The sequence below is a fragment of the Suncus etruscus genome, chromosome 8, assembly GCF_024139225.1.
Source record: "Suncus etruscus isolate mSunEtr1 chromosome 8, mSunEtr1.pri.cur, whole genome shotgun sequence".
NCBI classification, from domain to species: domain Eukaryota; kingdom Metazoa; phylum Chordata; class Mammalia; order Eulipotyphla; family Soricidae; genus Suncus; species Suncus etruscus.
The window spans coordinates 56,391,578-56,409,994 of NC_064855.1; the positions used below are offsets into that span (position 1 = coordinate 56,391,578).

The following is an 18,417-nucleotide window of genomic DNA, read 5'->3' on the forward strand; positions in this document are numbered from 1 at the left end:
CATGTCACTTAGCTACATGCAATATTTTTTGTATTTCTTCTATGATCTTTTGTATTTATGCATGTACTCATATTCATTTTTTCTTTTTATAAAATGGGGAAGTATTGGACTACTCTAACAGTCTCACAACCAGAACATTGCTGGGAGTAATCTTGTACTCCTACTTCCTAAAATGGTGAAGTATTGTATATATTGTTTCATAAGTCATTTTTAACCTTATGTACTCATCTTTCCATGTCAATGAATATATTTTTATGCACATGCAGATGTGAAAACATCTATTCCTGTTATGATTTGCACATATTAATACTTGTGTAGTTGGAAGTATTTCCATTTTCTGTTCATCACTCTCTTATTAAACATGTTATAACATAGTTACCTGATAAATTCCTTAGGATAAGTTCTTAGAATTCCTGAATTAATTAATTAACATGTGTTTTGGGAGTGTGGCGAGGAATGATGCCTCCCAAGAAGGACTTAGGGAATTCAGGGGTATGTTGCAGCAGTGCTAGGTAGTCACTAGGGCCACACTCTCTGTGGTATATGAGGTATATGGTATGTATTAAGGTTTAAGAGGATGTAACAAAATAGCAAAAATATATTAAAATATTAATACTGGGGCCAGAGAGATAGTAAAGGGTTAAGACACTTGCCTTTCACATAGCCAACCCTGGTTAAATCTCCGGCACCACATATGGTCCCTTGAGCACTGCCAAGAGAATGACCCCAAGCACAGAACTGGGACCCCAAGCCACTGAACACTGACAAGTATGGCCCAAAACTAAAAAAATACTTGAATAAAAATATTAATGCCTTAGACCAGAGATATAGCTTAAGGGCCATGTGTGGGAGCTAGAGCTCTACAATCATGTGCCCTAGCTACTGTACTGTCTCCTTAGCCCAGAGCTAATTTTTTAAGTTTTGGGGCCATACCTGACTCAATTCTATGTGGTTATTCCTAGCAGTGCTTGTGCTGGGGAATCATATAGTACTGGGACTCAAATCCAGGGCATCATACTTCTGAGGCTAGTGTTGTGCCCCTAAGCCATATCCCTGGTTCAAGGCACCATTGTTGTGCTCCTAAACCAAATCCCTGGGCCAAGGTATCACTAGTAAGCACCATTTGGGAGCCCTCTCTCAGATATTAAAAAATGTGGTATCTTTGTGATTTAAAGTCATAGAACAGAAATCAGGGTTTGGTTAAGAGAAGCAAACTTTCTTTAACAGTATGTAGAATGCTTAATATTATTTTTCTTCCTTTTAGGAACTTGAAAGCATAAATGAAGATGTTCAGGCAATGAGCAGCTGTTGTCAAGATATGACAAGTCGCTTACAGGTTCTGTACAGTGGCAGAAATTAAACTTAATTCTTGGTATAGTGTTAACTTTTGCACATAGCTAGACAGGTGTATAAGATTTGTGGAAATGTAATATATTGTATCTTATAGGAATTTTGAAAATAAATATTATGTTTATTTTTTAAAACTGTAAATATCCTTGTGTGTTTTTTTTTTGGGTAATGGTTTGCCAATACCCTTTTAGTCCTATGAAAGTGTATCTACTATTTTACATACCAGTTTTATATGAAAGGACTATATTTTCTCTGTCTTTTCTTTAGTAAATGGGATTATTAGTTTTCTGAAGAATAATAAAATTAAAACTTGCTGTATGTTTATTATTTTAGGCTGCAAAGGAACAGACTCAAGATTTAATAGTAAAAACTACTAAACTTCAAGCTGAAAGGTAAGTATTGTTTCATATAGTTACTTCATTAATTTGTATAAGTACAAAAATTATAACTGCAAATGCATATTAAGATAAAATAATAAACTTTCAATACTGAAACAACATATAAGGGGTCCAAATTTTATGCAAGAATAAAATAAACCTAAAGTAATACTTTAGTTACATTATACTTGATAGGGGGTTGAGATACTATTCCATCTTTGAAAATGATATAATTTTTATAATTCTAAAAAGGAATGCTTTTGGGGCTGGAGCTCTAGTACAGTGGTTAGGTAGCACTTGCCTTGCTTGTGGCCAGTCTGGGTTTGATCTCTGGCACAACATATCTCCCCAGACTTTCACCAGGAGTGATCCCTGAATGTAGAGAACAGAGTAAGCCCTTACTATCAAAGATGCTACCCCAAAACCATAAAAAATGAAATTCTTGGGGCTGGAGAGATAGCATGGAGGTAAGGTGTTTGCCTTTCATGCAGAAGGTCATCAGTTCGAATCCCGGTGTCCCATATGGTCCCCCGTGCCTGCCAGGAGCAATTTCTGAGCATGGAGCCAGGAGTAACCCCTGAGCACTACCGGGTATGACCCAAACACACACACACACACACACACACACACACACACACACACGAAATTCTTTATAAAACAGATGTCTTCATATTTTTAGTATTTTACAGTTCTAACTGATAAATCTGTAGTTCACTTAAATTATGACTGTAAATTCTTCTTATAGATTGAAAAAAGTTATATAAAATTTGTTGACAATGAATATGTGAAAGTTGAATAGAGTATGGATTTGTCTAATGTATGGAATGTTAAGTTGAAACTCAGTCACTGATTTTCTCATATTCTGGTTTAGTTCTGAAAAGGGAAAAGCATGCCATTGTGATACACTGAACCAAGTATTGAGTATCTTTTTTCAAAGTTGCTAGATGGAAATATTCCAGGTAGGAATTTAAATAAGATGATCTGATCTTAAATTTCTTTTAAATTAACATTGTAAAATTTATTTATTTACTTATTCATAATATTTTTTTCATAACTGGATGCAGTTTACTGCATTACTGTTAGTGCATTACTGCTCTTCTGCTCCAGTTTAATTCTTTGATGTTAATCTATCTACAAGTAGGTTTCTAGTGCTTTTTAGGACTTAATATCTCTTCCTTTGTAACATTTAAAGCCTTGGGAAAAGGAATAGGTAATTGAATTGAAAAAATTATGATTGACAGAGTAGAGAAAATCCGTGCAATAAAGATCTTTACTAGGATTGTTGCAGGATTGTATTTTTAAATGCAAAAAGTATGTGAATTTCAATCTGAATTGAATATAAAATCTTATTTGAGTAGTGTTGTGCAAGGTATTTCTTAACATTCTTCAGCTACAAATGTCTCATCCGATAAAAGGAATTTTATGTCTGTCACATGGCTGTGCTTATTCAGTTGCTTGCGTAGTTGCTTTGTACAGCAACTGACATATATCCAGGAGTGTTAACTTGTGGAGTCCCTAATTTTTTCTTTCTTTCTTTTTTTTTTAAAAGGGGGCAGTGTTGTATGTCATGTTTCTCTATGGTTTATGTGGCTAGGAAGTTTGGACAGTAGTCTGTATATAATTGCTATACTTTTTCCAACTACATTGTTTACTTACCTTTTTTGTTTTGGTGGTTTTGTTTTGGGGACCACACCCAGTGGTGTTCTGGGCTTATTCCTGACTATACTGGTGGGGCTCCAGAGACCAGAAGGGCTAGGGATTGAAACTGGTCTGGCCGCTTTAAAGGGAGCTTTGCCTGCTGTACTATCTTTGCAGCCCCTGTAAAGTACTTTTTATATAACTTTATACTAGTACTTATAGTTTTACCTCATTTTCATCTGCAGCAATTATTCTATAATGTGCATTTATCATACTTACATATTACAGAACATGTAATGAATATGCATATAAATACTATTAATTATCACTAATTTCTTGTATTATTAATTACTTGAGATAATTTTGATATTGAATTCCTTCAAGAACATCATATTTCTGTTATGTGGATGCAAAGGCAAAGGCATGCATTGTATGTACCTTTAGTCATACCAGATCCTGCCATAATTAGGTCTTTGTATTTTGTAGTTACTTATTAGTTACACAAATACTTTCAGACCAAATTATTGGTTCATCTAATAGCAACTTTCTGCCACAATGGTGGTGAAATTTTCTTGGGCAGAATATATATTTGGTAGGGCATAAAAGATAGCTTACTGGATTGAGTGCAGGGGAGTAGGACTCAATCCTAGTATCTCATAGTCAGTCCCTCAGCACAATTAGGAATAGTCGCTAGGCATAGAACCGTAAGTTGCCTCTGTGCATTGTAGATGAGGTACAAACTCTCACCTCTTCCAGAAAAGAATATATATGACAAAATTTAAAAAGTTTAGTTAGCAAAAAGGAGTAAATATTTTAAAACATATGAAAAATTATTTAAAATGCTTTGAAAATTGTTGTCCTAAGATGCCGAATCCTTATTTTAGTAGATGTCCAATTGTTAAATCTATTTTTGGACTGAATAATTCATAGATACAGAGCTGATGGTTTGAATGTCCTTTTTTTTGTGGATTCATATTAAAATTACATTTTAATAATTAAAAAATATGATCAAGATGGGTGATATTAAATTTGGTTAAAACAAAATGAAAATAATAATTCTAAAAAAGAAGGTCTAAACTGATTTTTAATTGAATTTTATTAAGTTTTATAATTACTTTAAGTAAATTCTATATGGTAGTGATTCTTTAAGCTTATATCAAAGTTGTAAAACAAAACCCATAATACATTTAAATACAAGTAAAATGGTGAAAGAACACTTGCTATTTGCATGCATACATTTAATTAGATGTGGGACTAGAGACGTGGCTCTGGAGGTAAGGTGTCTGCCTTGCAAGTGCTAGCCAAGGAAGGACCGTGGTTCGATCCCCCAGCGTCCCACATGGTCCCCCCAAGCCAGGGGCGATTTCTGAGCACTTAGCTAGGAATAACTCCTGAGCATCAAATAGGTGTGGCCCAAAAAACCAAAAACCAAAACAAAACATTTAATTAGATCTTTTATTGTTACTATTTGAGTTCAATAGAACTTTACTGCCCCCTGGAGGACTTCCATGTAACTTTTTTACTTAGGAGCATTTGTCCTTAAATTAAAAACCATTGCAATATTTCAGGCAGATATGAGTTTTCAAAAATGTAAAGAATTTTTGGGGGCCGGGCGGTGGCGCTGGAGGTAAGGTGCCTGCCTTGCCTGCGCTAGCCTAGGACGGACCGCGGTTCGATCCCCCGGCGTCCCATATGGTCCCCCAAGAAGCCAGGAGCAACTTCTGAGCACATAGCTAGGAGTAACCCCTGAGCGTCACAGGGTGTAGCCCAAAAACCAAAAAAAAAAAAAAAAAAAAAAGAATTTTTGACTTTTTTGTTTAAATATGTTAGTATGTCAGATATAAATGTTGAGAATTTTTCACACCTTCGTTTAAAAAGGTCTGCCAGATATAATTTGTTTTAAAGCTGTGGAAAGGCATAGCATGTTTGATTTTCACTGCCTTTTAATATTATAGTCAAAGATTAGAAATCAGAGCACAAGTTGCCGATGCTTTCTTATCCAAATTTCAACTAACTTCTGGTGAAATGAGTCTTCTCCGAGGTACAAGAGATGGACCTATTACTGAGGTATGTTGCTTTGTTATTTAAAGATACAGAAAAAAAAATTAAGATGTTATTTTCACATCTAAAAAATAGTTTGGGTTAGAGAGATATATTATTGGGGGCTGTGTGTGTGTCTTTTTCATGTAAAGGGCTGTTATTGGTTTAGAAGTTAGAGAATGCAGGGCTTGTAAAGAAAACCTATACTACCTCTTCCATTTTTCCCTATCTCTAATTCTTTTGTCAGCTATTTTCAAATTTGTTATTTGCTTTTTTTGAAGCAATACTTCAATAAATACATAGAAATACTAAGTATATAGAAACTATTTTATGCCTATAGTTTAAATGCTTTGAGTAATGCTATTTTCTGTTGATATCCTATTCTGAAGTATTAGTACTTAACTGTATTCTCATTCTCCTTCCTCTCCTATGTACATAATTAGCTTTCATTCAAGCCCCATAAAAATTAAATTCATATTTAATTTTGATAATTTTATTGACTAAACATTTTAAAACTTTTTTTTCATAAATAGAAACTCCTTGTCCTTTCACTGAAATAAATTTAATGTAAGCCATTGTTTTCTCTCAAAATTAATATAGAACCATAAGACCAAAGATGTTTAGCAGTAAAGGGAAGTACTATTTTTTTCTTGAAGATATTTGAAAAAAGACATGTTTTACTCTTCTGAGTGGTCCTATAAACCTAATTTAGTTTTCATTATTTTCAGATCTGAGAACAGGAAAAATTTTTGTGGTGGGACTGAGATCTCATGAGAGTGTGTTTGGACAGATATCACTTATTTTATATCTTATTTGGAATGGAACCCATTCTTTGGATTAGTATATAAAAGCATGTGTTACATTGCTTTCAAAGAAAGATATGTTGAATTAGGTCATAATACATGCAAATATAGTATGTATTAGGTTAGTTTTTTAATTAATCCGCGGCTTTTAAATTGATTAATTTAGGAGTTTTGGCTTACCACCTGTGAAGCTCAAGGATTACTTCTGTCCAGCTTTGTACTCAGGGATCACTCCTTATGGGACTTGGGACTATATGTATTGTCGGGGATCAAACCAGGGCCAGATGCATGCAAGGCAAGTGCCCTACGTAGTATACTATCTCTCTGGCCTGAATTTCAAATCTTTATATTAGTGGAAATAAAGAGAATATTCAAGTAAATTAATCTCCTGGTATGGACCTCTGCTTTGATCCCTGTGTGCTGGCTCTCTTTCTCTTTCTCGCTCTTTCTCTCTTTCTTTCACTCTCTCTATATCTCTATATATCTCACATATACAAATATTTACACTTTGAATAAGTATTTAAAGAAAGTTGATGATCACATAAGAATATTTCATTAGTATATTAAAGAATCTGTCTTTCCTTGGTAGTAATATTTTAGAATATTGTGATTCAATTTGAAAAGACAAATAATTTTAAAGTCATATTCTTAATTTGAAAGGACTTTTTCAAGGCATTGGGAAGAGTCAAACAGATCCATAATGACGTGAAAGTCCTCTTGCGAACAAACCAACAAACAGCTGGGTGCGTGACCCTTTCTGTTCATAGTTGTCTTGTGTCTTAATTTTCAAAGTCAAAAGACTAAGTTCTTTCTGAAACCATGTAACATCTTTAAGAATTAGTGTAAAATAGGAATCAGATAACCAAGTTGTAGTTTTAAAGTTTGAGATTTATTAATTAAAGTATAAGAAAGGTAATATACTTTGACCAAATTATTCTACAATTGAATGAAATAATTAGTTAGTTATATGTAGCTATTATCTAAATGTCTTCATGATTATTTTTCAATTTTTTTAGGTTAGAAATTATGGAACAGATGGCCTTACTTCAAGAAACAGCTTATGAGAGGCTTTACCGTTGGGCACAAAGTAAGTGACTTTTTTCTGTCATATGTTTACCTTTATGAATGTGTGCTCAGTTTTTCAATTTAATCTAGCCTTTATTTTAAAATATATTTTTGTCTTAGCATTCAAAAATAATTTTTAAAAATATCCAAATTTTATGTTAGAATTATTTTTTTGGTTGGGAACCAATCTGGGCAAGTGCTTAGGCTTACTCCTGACTCTAGGTTCAGGGGTCACTCCTGGAGTGTTTGGGGGACCGTATGTCATGATGCAGATTGAATGGAATTAGTTGCATGGAAAGCAAGTTCCTAATCTCAGGTACTATCTCTCCAGCCACCTGAAAATAACTTTGTTTATATCATGAGCATGATGTGATAATGCATATTTATTGGCATTTTAACAATATGTGTACTTAAGAATAAAAATAAGAATACAAAGTCATATTTTGTATTCCCCATGATTTAAAGTTGATTAAATATATCAGGTTATTGACCAAACTATTTTCTTGTAAATGGCAAATTAATTTTGATGCAGTAACACATTACTATAAACAGTACAACAGAATGAGAGTATGGAACTCAGACATTTTCTCACCACACTGAAATGCAGTGGGGCAGACATTTTCAGAATCTCTAAGAATAATCTCTTCCCTTGCTCATTCCATTTGTCAAAACAATTTAATTTAGTGAGACTATAGGACCTCAGACCTGAGATTTGTGTTTTCATGTTGGCTATAATTACAGTTTTTCTATTTTCCAGAGGTTATCTGCATGTTTTGACTTGTGGCTTTCCTTCCATCTTTAAAACTAGCAATTTTGGATCTTCTCACATTGTCATTTTGTATTTTTCCTGCTGCTTCTCCCATTTCTAACCTTCTTGTCAGTCTCTTTCACTTTTTAAGACCTATGTGATTATGTTGGATTTACTTTAGTAATGTGGAAAAAAAACCATTTGAAGGTTTATACCCTAATTGCATCTGAAAAGTTCCTTTAGCTCTTTAAAATAATATGTTCACAAATTCTAGGGATTTGAGATCTATAGAAGGCTACTTGGGGTGTTTTTATATTATATTTAATATAAATATTTTAATAGGTTGTTTTCAAAATTGTTAAAAATCAAAGATGAATTGAAACCACAAAAAAGGCATAGGAGCTTTATGATATTTTAATTATGATATTGTAATAGGTGTTACATTGATTGGTGGAAGCTGTTAGTATGAAATCTAGTTAACCAGTAGTAACTGTCTCGCTCTTTAGAACAATGTTCTGTTTCAGATGACTTATTCTTTTTTTTTTTTTTTTTTTTTTTTACAAAAAAGACTGTGGGTTTTTTTTCCCCTTATACCTCTCATCTCTACTATTTGTTTGTATTTTGAGTAGTTTGACTTTATGTCCATTCCAAGTTTTGAAACTGACCTTAGGTTCTTTGTGTTCTGGAATTTTCCCTGTCTATATTAAAGCAAATGACTTTCCCATCAAATGCTAACCATTGAAGATATTTATCTGGCATCAAATAATTTAGTGTCCTCTTGTTACTTTGCCATATCTGACTGTTAGGTCCCAGATAGGATCTTTTCCTTAAGATTTTTCTCAAGGCATTTTCCTCAGATTTTTGTGTTTCCAAATGACATCTAATCCGGTGGTTCCAAACTGTAAGCCTCTGACATGTTTTATAGAGATGTCTCACTTTAAAGTATTTTCATTTCCAGGTAAGTTTACCTTTATTAGTGAGTACAGGCTGAAATTTTCACTTTGAGGTTGGTACTTATATACCAAAAGGTTGGTTATTTATGAAAAAGTTCTAAGTTCTTTAAACACTTAAGTAGTGGACACATTTTATGGATGAAATTAGAAAGCTAAATAAAAGGATTATTGGTATAAAGATTTGTAAAAGTTTAAACTTTTATAGTATTTAAAGTTGGAATCTTAACATTTCTTTACACATACATTTAGCAAGTCATTTAAAGATGATTTCTAAGGTAAAGGGAACAGACATTTTTAATGTTTTTCCCTTCCTCCTTGAACATTGAACAATTCATCAATTTGTTTTTCATCACATGGCTCATCGATTTTTATTAATGATTTTTCAGAACTTTAGTTTTTATATAGTAATAGTAGAAGATTGTGGTGCTAAGAAACTTATGTAGTTGTATAAAGATACATAAATAATTGAATTGGAGGCACATACAAGGGTGTATGATTCACCATTGGCAGTAGGCGGGGGTATAGCTGTTTCTGTGTTTAGGTACAACTCCCAACAGTGCTTAGTAAACCATGCTCAGTAAACCTCAGCCTCCTGAATGAAAAGCATTTGTTCAGCCCTTTGAGTTCTAAACATTATCTCTCCAGCTCTTAAACACTTACATTTAGTTTAAAGCATGAACTTAATTCACAGCATTACTTTTGATTGGCATATTCTCTAAATTTTTCACATCTTTTTTCCCGATCTATGTATTTGCTATAAAATGTAGTGCCTGGGTATACTACAGATATAATAAAAATTAATTTTAATAGAAGTTATACATTTCAACTGTTTTTCAGGTGAATGCAGAGCACTCACACAAGAATCATGTGATATATCTCCAGTAATAACTCATGCAATGGAAGCCCTGCAGGATAGACCTGTGTTATATAAGTTGGTGACTCTTTCTTAATTTTTAAAAACCAAACTGCTTTTTCTTTGATACATTAATTTACTGTGTTACCAGGTCTAGATACATTAATGTGAGCAAAAATTAGAAAAAGTTAGTTTTATTTTTCTCTTATTGCATGTGTACATTGAAGCCTAAGATAATATGCATAGTATATGTTAAATGTGGAGTAAATGAAGATAAAATATTTTTCTACACTCAACATTAATTTTTTATAGCTGTTATGGGACTTTTTCCTAATCTTTCTTCTCACTGGCTAGAAGTAAAACTTTATTGTCAGTCTGCCTTGGAGAGAAGACCAGTTATGTGATCAAGGGAATGAGATATTTAAAATAAAGAAACAATTTATTCACTATGATTTGCAAAGCTTTGATGCAGAGTGTCGGGCATTCAATGTCCTATTCCATCAATGGAACAAACCTACCACCAGTGTCAGCATCCCTCTACCAGTCACTATAAGTTCCCTTCCTCTCCCATCCTACTTTCTTGGCAAACTTTTTTAAAGAAACAAAAACAAAACAAAAAAAAAATTTCTAAAAATTAGGATTCCAAAAACAAAAGTGTTCAGGTCTTTGATTCTAGAAATTATGCCAATCAACACAGATGTGATGATACTTTGTTTTGTGTAAAAGCCTTGTGTATTATAAAAACTGTTTGCATAGTTTTATTCTGTATTTTAATTGTTTACAGAAGGTAATAGCAAATGCTTTATATATTCTTGGTATCTATATATTTATATATAAATATATATCTTCATATATTCTTGGTAACTTTTAACATCTAGAATTCGTAGAATGAAAATAGGAAGACAAAAGTGTGAGGTTACAATGCAAAAAAAGGAAAAGTTGGGAGTCCTTGTATAAGTAAGAAATCACCCTCTAAATTGTTCCTTTCAGGTACTTATGCTTACTACTCTCTTCATTACTTTCTGATTGGGGCAGTGTTTACCTAATAATAAAGCTGCAGTACACAAAAGTTGGAACAACTGCACCAAATAAAGTTCAATTGCTGTTGCCTGAATATGTGTGTGTGTGTGTGTGTGTGTGTGTGTGTGTGTGTGTGTGTGTTGGAGAGACTACCTCAATAAAATATTACTCTCTGACTGCTTTATTTTATGTAAGCGAGCTATAGCAGATCTGTTTTAATGACTGAAATAATTGCTGTTGTAGAGGACATATTTTAGGGTCAGTCTGGCTCAGTGTTCCTTAAGAAATGAGAAAATTATGTCACAGGATTGTTGTGAAGATTGAATAAGATTCTTCATCCAGGTGTTTAGCAAAATGCATTGCTCATTATTATATATCATATTTTATCTTTATTTTGTAAGTATATAAACTCAAAAGTTATAAAATAAAGAGAAATGTATTGGTGCCTACATGACAGGAAAAAGGCTTAAAAGACTAGACTGTAATAGAAGAGATTTAATTTCTTAAGGGTTCTTGCTTGTTAAAGAATAGGAAGCAATAGGACAGTTTGGAAGATATTTTGTCGGAAGAGAGGGTACATCCTACAGTGCTCGTGATTTACTCTAGTTTTACATTCAGGAATTACTCCTAGTAGTATTCCAGGATCATAAGGGATATTAGGGATATAATCCATATTGGCCCTGTTCAAGTCAAATGCCCTACCAACTGTTCTACCATTCCTGTCCCAAATTTTAAGAGGCATTTGGAAGTTAAATGGTGAGAAGAAGGGAGTTTTAATGCCAGTCAATTAGCCATAAAATTAAAAAAAAAAAAGTAAAGTTGGCCTTTCATTAAGTATTCATCTATTTTCTATTTTCTATTTAAATTTAGGAAAAGCTGTGACCAGAGCGATAGCACAGTAGTAAGGTGTTTGCCTTGTACATGGCCAACACGGGACAGACCCTGATTTGATTCCCAGCATCTTATATGGTCCCTCCAAGCCTATCAGGAGCGATTTCTGAGCACAGAGCCAGGAGTAACCCCTGAGCTCTGCATAGTGTAACCTAAAAAACAAAACAAAAACAATATTTAAATTAAAAATAAATACATAAATTTGGGAAAAGCTGTAATTCATTGTGTGAACCACCAGATGGCACTATACAACCTTATTTTAATCATCTTTAATATGTTTCCCAAATGTCTAGATACCATGTACAAAAAAAAGTTAACTATTGAAGATCATGGGAAAAGTTGCCACACTCAATTTTTCTGGAGTTATCAACTTTTATTTTTTGAAAAAAGAAATTCAATTTAAGTAGACTGTCGACTAGCGTTTTTTTTTCCCTTTAATAAACCTTCAGATGCAAATAAGTAGAGAATGTATAATATGGGGCCGGAGAGATAACACAGCGGTGTTTGCCTTGCAAGCAGCCGATCCAGGACCTAAGGTGGTTGGTTCAAATCCCGGCGTCCCATATGGTCCCCCATGCCTGCCAGGAGCTATTTCTGAGCAGATAGCCAGGAGTAACCCCTGAGCGCTGCAAGGCAAACTACCTTACCTGCTGTGCTATCACTCCAGCCCCATTTAATTGTTATATTTAGGTTTTTCAGTTTTTTGAGCTATCCCTGGCAATGTTTAGGATTTACTCCTGACTAAATGCTCAGGGATCACTCCTGGTGGTACTCAGGAGACCATATAGGATATTGGGGAATTAAAACTGGGTCAGCTGCATATAAGATAATTACTCTACCCACTATAACTTCTCTCTGGCTTTCTTCACATAATTTTGACATTCACTTTTATAAAGCTGCATTTTGATTTTTTGACTTTCGTTGGATCTCACTGAAGTTTAATTATAGCCCGTGCTGTTTTTCAAATTATATCTATTATTGCAGGATGTTAATATTCAGATTTCTAGTTCATATCACATGGTTTAGATTCTGTTTGTTAGGCTTGATGATCTCCTCACAAACACTTAAATGCTAGCAGATTCACTGGTTTCTAATACAACTTGTCACAGTAAATATTACTCAAAACAATTTATTGTGGTTGGTTGGGCTCTAAAGAGAGGATTACTTTTATTGATTTTAAAAGTTTGAAATTTCATGCTGTGCTAAGTAATCATAAGATAAATCATTTCAAAGAATTGGTGATTATATAAAAGAATACATTTTTTCATTCTAAACATTTATAACAAGAGTGAGGGGAAAAAGTGAACAGTTTGGTACTGATGTGTTTTAAAAAAATAAAGTGAATATTAGGCAATTGTGCTGTTTAGCAAAATTTAGCTTAATACTGCATTTTCCTTTGACATATTGCTATTCTATCACCAAGGAATTTTGAAACCATTTCCTTTTAATAAAACCAATACACAAAAAAACACAATCTGGTTACAGTGAGATCTATTAAAAAGGATCAATTTAAAAGTGTTGAGCTATTACCTTACTACTTATTTTTGGGTGGGCACAGCATATCTGTTGCTGCTCAAGGCTTACTCCTGGCTCTTCACTCAGGGATCACTCCTGGTGACTTGTGGAACAACTATGGTTTTGGGAATCCATCCCAATCTGCCATGTGCACAGCAAGTGCTTACCTGCTACACTATCTCTCTAGCCCTGAGGAAATTTTATTTTTATTTATCTATTATTTTTTTTTAATTTATCTCAATTTTATTACAAATGCACGTATATATGTACATGTACCCACCTTAATATTTTTTTCAAAATGCTCTTGTTGGCTGAATTACCAATTAGTTTTCTTTAAGATCGTCTTTACTCATTTTTTCCAACTAGAAGTTATTCTTATTTCTAATTCTCTTAGTGATTTAATTATTTTTACAACAACTTGAGCTCAAATCAAAGTGTGAAGCTAAACCTTTGAAGAGGCAACTGAATTCAGACAATTATATTTTATGCCAGAAAAATAATCGAGATTTGGTAATAATGGTATGAAATATCTGCTCTACAGTCTCATTACATTAAACATTAAACCTGTGTAAATTTTTGTGTTTTCTTTTCTTTCTTTTTTTTTTTTTTTGGTCATAACCATGAGGATTTCTTTCTTTTTTTTTTTTATTTAAACACCTTGATTACATACATGATTGTGTTTGGGTTTCACTCATGTAAAGAACACCCCCCCATCACCAGTGCAACATTCCCATCACCAATGTCCCAAGTTTCCCTCCTCCCCACTCGACCCCCACCTGTACTCTAAACAGGCTCTCCATTTTCCTCATACATTCTCATTATTAGGACAGTTCAAAATGTAGTTATTTCTCTAACTAAACTCATCACTATTTGTGGTGAGCTTCCTGAGGTGAGCTGGAACTTCCAGCTCTTTTCTCTTTTTGTCTGAAAATTATTATTGCAAGAAGGTCTTTCATTTTTCTTAAAACCCATAGATGAGTGAGACCATTCTGCGTTTTTCTCTCTCTCTCTCTGACTTATTTCACTCAGCATAATAGATTCCGTGTACATCCATGTATACGAAAATTTCATGACTTCATCTCTCCTGACAGCTGCATAATATCCCATTGTTTATATGTACCACAGTTTCTTTAGCCATTCGTCTGTTGAAGGGCATCTGGGTTGTTTCCATAGTCTTGCTATGGTAAATAGTGCTGCAATGAATATAGGTGTAATGAAGGGGTTTTTGTATTGTATTTTTATGTTCCTAGGGTATATTCCTAGGAGTGGTATAGCTGGATCGTATGGGAGCTCGATTTCCAGTTTTTGGAGGAATCTCCATATTGCTTTCCATAAAGGTTGAACTAGACGGCATTCCCACCAGCAGTGGATAAGGGTTCCTTTCTCTCCACATCCCCGCCAACACTGTTTATTCTCGTTCTTTGTGATGTGTGCATTCTCTGGGGTGTGAGGTGGTATATCATCGTTGTTTTGATTTGCATCACACTGATGATTAGTGATGTGGAGCATTTTTTCATGTGTCTTTTGGCCATTTGTATTTCTTCTTTGTCAAAGTGTCTGTTCATTTCTTCTCCCCATTTTTTGATGGGATTAGATGTTTTTTTCTTGTAAAGTTCTGTCAGTGCCTTGTATATTTTGGAGATTAGCCCCTTATCTGATGGGTATTGGGTGAATAGTTTCTCCCACTCAGTGGGTGGCTCTTGTATCCTGGGCACTATTTCCTTTAAGGTGCAGAAGCTTCTCAGTTTAATATATTCCCATCTGTTAATCTCTGCTTTCACTTGCTTGGAGAGTGCAGTTTCCTCCTTGAAGATGCCTGTAGTCTCAATGTCCTGGAGTGTTTTGCCTATGTGTTGTTCAATATATCTTATGGTTTTGGATCTGATATCGAGGTCTTTAATCCATTTGGATTTTACCTTCGTACATGATGTTAGCTGGGGGTCTAAATTCAATTTTTTGCAAGTGGCTATCCAGTTGTGCCAACACCACTTGTTGAAGAGGCTTTCCCTGCTCCATTTAGTATTTCCGGCTCCTTTATCGAAAATTAGGTGACTGTATGTCTGGGGAACATTCTCTGTGTATTCAAGCCTATTCCACTGATCTGAGGACCTGTCCTTATTCCAATACTATGCTGTTTTGATAACTATTGCTTTGTAGTAAAGTTTAAAGTTGGGGAAAGTAATTCCTCCCATATTCTTTTTCCCAATGATTGCTTTAGCTATTCTAGGGTGTTTATTGTTCCAAACGAATTTCAATAGTCTCTGATCCACTTCTTTGAAGAATGTCATGGGTATCTTAGAGGGATAGCATTAAATCTGTATAATGCCTTGGGGAGTATAGCCATTTTGATGATGTTAATCCTGCCAATCCATTAGCAGGTTATGCGTTTCCATTTCCACGTGTCCTCTCTTATTTCTTGGAGCAGAGTTTTATAGTTTTCTTTGTATAGGTCCTTCACATTTTTAGTCAAGTTGATTCCAAGATATTTGAGTTTGTGTGGCACTATTGTGAATGGGGTTGTTTTCTTAATGTCCATTTCTTCCTTATTACTATTGGTGTATAGAAAGGCCATTGATTTTTGTGTGTTAATTTTGTAGCCTGCCACCTTGCTATATGAGTCTATTGTTTCTAGAAGCTTTTTGGTAGAGTCTTTAGGCTTTTCTAAGTAGAGTATCATGTCATCTGCAAACAGTGAGAGCTTGACTTCTTCCTTTCCTATCTGTATTCCCTTGATATCTTTTTTTTGCCTAATCGCTATAGCAAGTACTTCCAGTGCTATGTTGAATAGGAGTGGTGAGAGAGGACAGCCTTGTCTTGTGCGAGAATTTAGAAGGAAGGCTTTTAGTTTTTCTTCATTGAGGATAATGTTTGCCACTGGCTTATGGTAGATGGCCTTAACTATATTGAGAAAGGTTCCTTCCATTCCCATCTTGCTGAGAGTTTTGATCAAGAATGGGTATTGGACCTTATCAAATGCTTTCTCTGCATCTATTGATATGATCATGTGGTTTTTATTTTTCTTGTTGTTTATGTAGTGTATTATATTGATAGATTTATGGATGTTAAACCATCCTTGCATTCCTGGGATGAAACCTACTTGATCATAGTGGATGATCTTCTTAATGAGGCATTGAATCCTATTTGCCAGGATTTTGTTGAGGATCTTTGCATCTGCATTCATCAGCGATATTGGTCTGTAATTTTCTTTTTTGTAGCATTTCTGTCTGGTTTAGGTATCAAGGTGATGTTGGCTTCATAAAAGCTATTTGGAAGTGTTTCTGTTTGTTAAATTTCATGAAAGAGTCTTGCCAGGATTGGTAGTAGTTCCTCTTGGAAAGTTTGAAAGAATTCATTAGTGAATCCATCTGGGCCTGGGCTTTTGTTTTTGGGCAGACATTTGATTACCGTTTTAATTTCATCAATGGAGATGGGTGTGTTTAGATATGCTACATCCTCTTCCTTCAACTGTGGAAGATTATAAGAGTCCAAGAATTTATCCATTTCTTCCAGGTTCTCATTTTTAATGGAGTAGAGTTTCTCAAAGTAGTTTCTGATTACCCTTTGAATCTCTGTCATATCAGTAGTGATCTCTCCTTTTTCATTCCTAATACGAGTTATCAAGTTTCTTTCTCTGTCTTTCTTTGTTAGGTTTGCAGTGGTCTATCAATCTTGTTTATTTTTTCAAAGAACCAACTTCTGCTTTTGTTGATCTTCCGGACTGTTTTTTGGGTTTCCACTTCGTTGATTTCTGCTCTCAGCTTTGTTATTTCCTTCTGTCTCCCTATTTTTGGGTACTTTTGTTGAGCATTTTCTAATTCTATTAGCTGTGTTATTAAGCTACTCAGGTAAGCTCCTTCTTCCTTCCTGATGTGTGCTTGCAAAGCTATAAATTTTCCTCTCACTACTGCTTTTGCTGTGTCACATAAGTTCTGATAGTTTGTGTCTTTATTGTCATTTGTTTCCAGGAAACTTTTGATTTCCTCCTTGATTTCATCTCGGACTCACTGTTTATTCACTATGAGGCTGTTTAACTTCCAGGTGTTAAAGTTTTTCTTCTGAGTCCCTTTGGAATTCACAAATAATTTCAGAGCCTTGTGGTCAGGGAAGGTATTCTGCAAAATTTCTATTCTCTTGATATTATGAAGGTGTATGTTTTATGTGCCAACATGTAGTCTATCCTGGACAATGTCCCATGTACATTGGAGAAGAATGTGTACCCAGGTTTCTGGGGATGGATTGTCCTATATATATCCACTAGGCCTCTTTCTTCCATTTCTCTCCTCAGGTCTAGTATATTCTTGTTGGGTTTCAGTCTGGTTGACCTATCTAGTGTTGACAAAGCCGTGTTGAGGTCCCCCACGATTATTGTGTTGTTATTGATATTATTTTTCAGATTTGTCAACAGTTGTATTAAATATTTTGCTGGCCCTTCATTCAGTGCATATATGTTTAGGAGAGTGATTTCTTCCTGCTCTACATACCCCTTGATTAATATAAAATGTCCATCTTTGTCCCTTACCACCTTCCTGAGTATAAAGTTTGCATTATCTGATATTAGTATGGCCACTCCAGCTTTTTCATGGGTGTTGTTTGCTTGGATAATTTTTCTCCAGCCTTTTATTTTGAGTCTATATTTGTTTTGGCTATTCAGGTCCGTTTCTTGTAGGCAGCAGAAGATTGGATTGAGTTTTTTGATCCATTTAGCCACTCTGTGTCTCTTGACTGGTGCATTTAGTCCATTGACGTTGAGAGAAAGAATTGTCCTGGGATTTAATGCCATCTTTATATCGAAATTTGGTGTGTCTTTTGGTTAGTCTTGTCTTAAATTCAGTCTTTCAGTTTTTCTCTTAAGACTGGTTTTGAGTCTGTAAAGTTTCTGAGCTGTTTTTTGTCTGTGAAGCCTTGTATTCTTCCGTCAAACCAGAAAGTGAGTTTTGCTGGGTACAGTATTCTAGGTGAAGCATTCATTTCATTCAGTCTTGTCACAATGTCCCACCACTGCTTTCTGGCGTTGAGTGTTTCTGGTGACAGGTCTGCTGTAAATCTCAAGGATGCTTGCTTGAATGTAATTTCCCCTTTTGATCTTGCTGTTTTCAGAATTCTGTCTCTATCTGTAGGATTTGTCATTGTGACTAGGATGTGTCTTGGGGTGGTTTTTCTGGGG

The 18,417-nt window shown here is 34.5% G+C and overlaps 1 protein-coding gene across 1 annotated transcript in view; it reads left to right on the plus strand.

The window, feature by feature from the left end:
- Window positions 1-18,417, plus strand: part of COG6 (component of oligomeric golgi complex 6) — an 84,533-nt gene that overhangs the window by 5,374 nt on the left and 60,742 nt on the right. Inside the window, exons 3-8 of the mRNA XM_049778778.1 lie at window positions 1,265-1,336; window positions 1,684-1,742; window positions 5,321-5,432; window positions 6,869-6,951; window positions 7,225-7,295; window positions 9,812-9,905. Coding sequence (XP_049634735.1) covers window positions 1,265-1,336; window positions 1,684-1,742; window positions 5,321-5,432; window positions 6,869-6,951; window positions 7,225-7,295; window positions 9,812-9,905 — 491 coding nt within the window. The remainder of the gene's footprint in view (window positions 1-1,264; window positions 1,337-1,683; window positions 1,743-5,320; window positions 5,433-6,868; window positions 6,952-7,224; window positions 7,296-9,811; window positions 9,906-18,417) is intronic.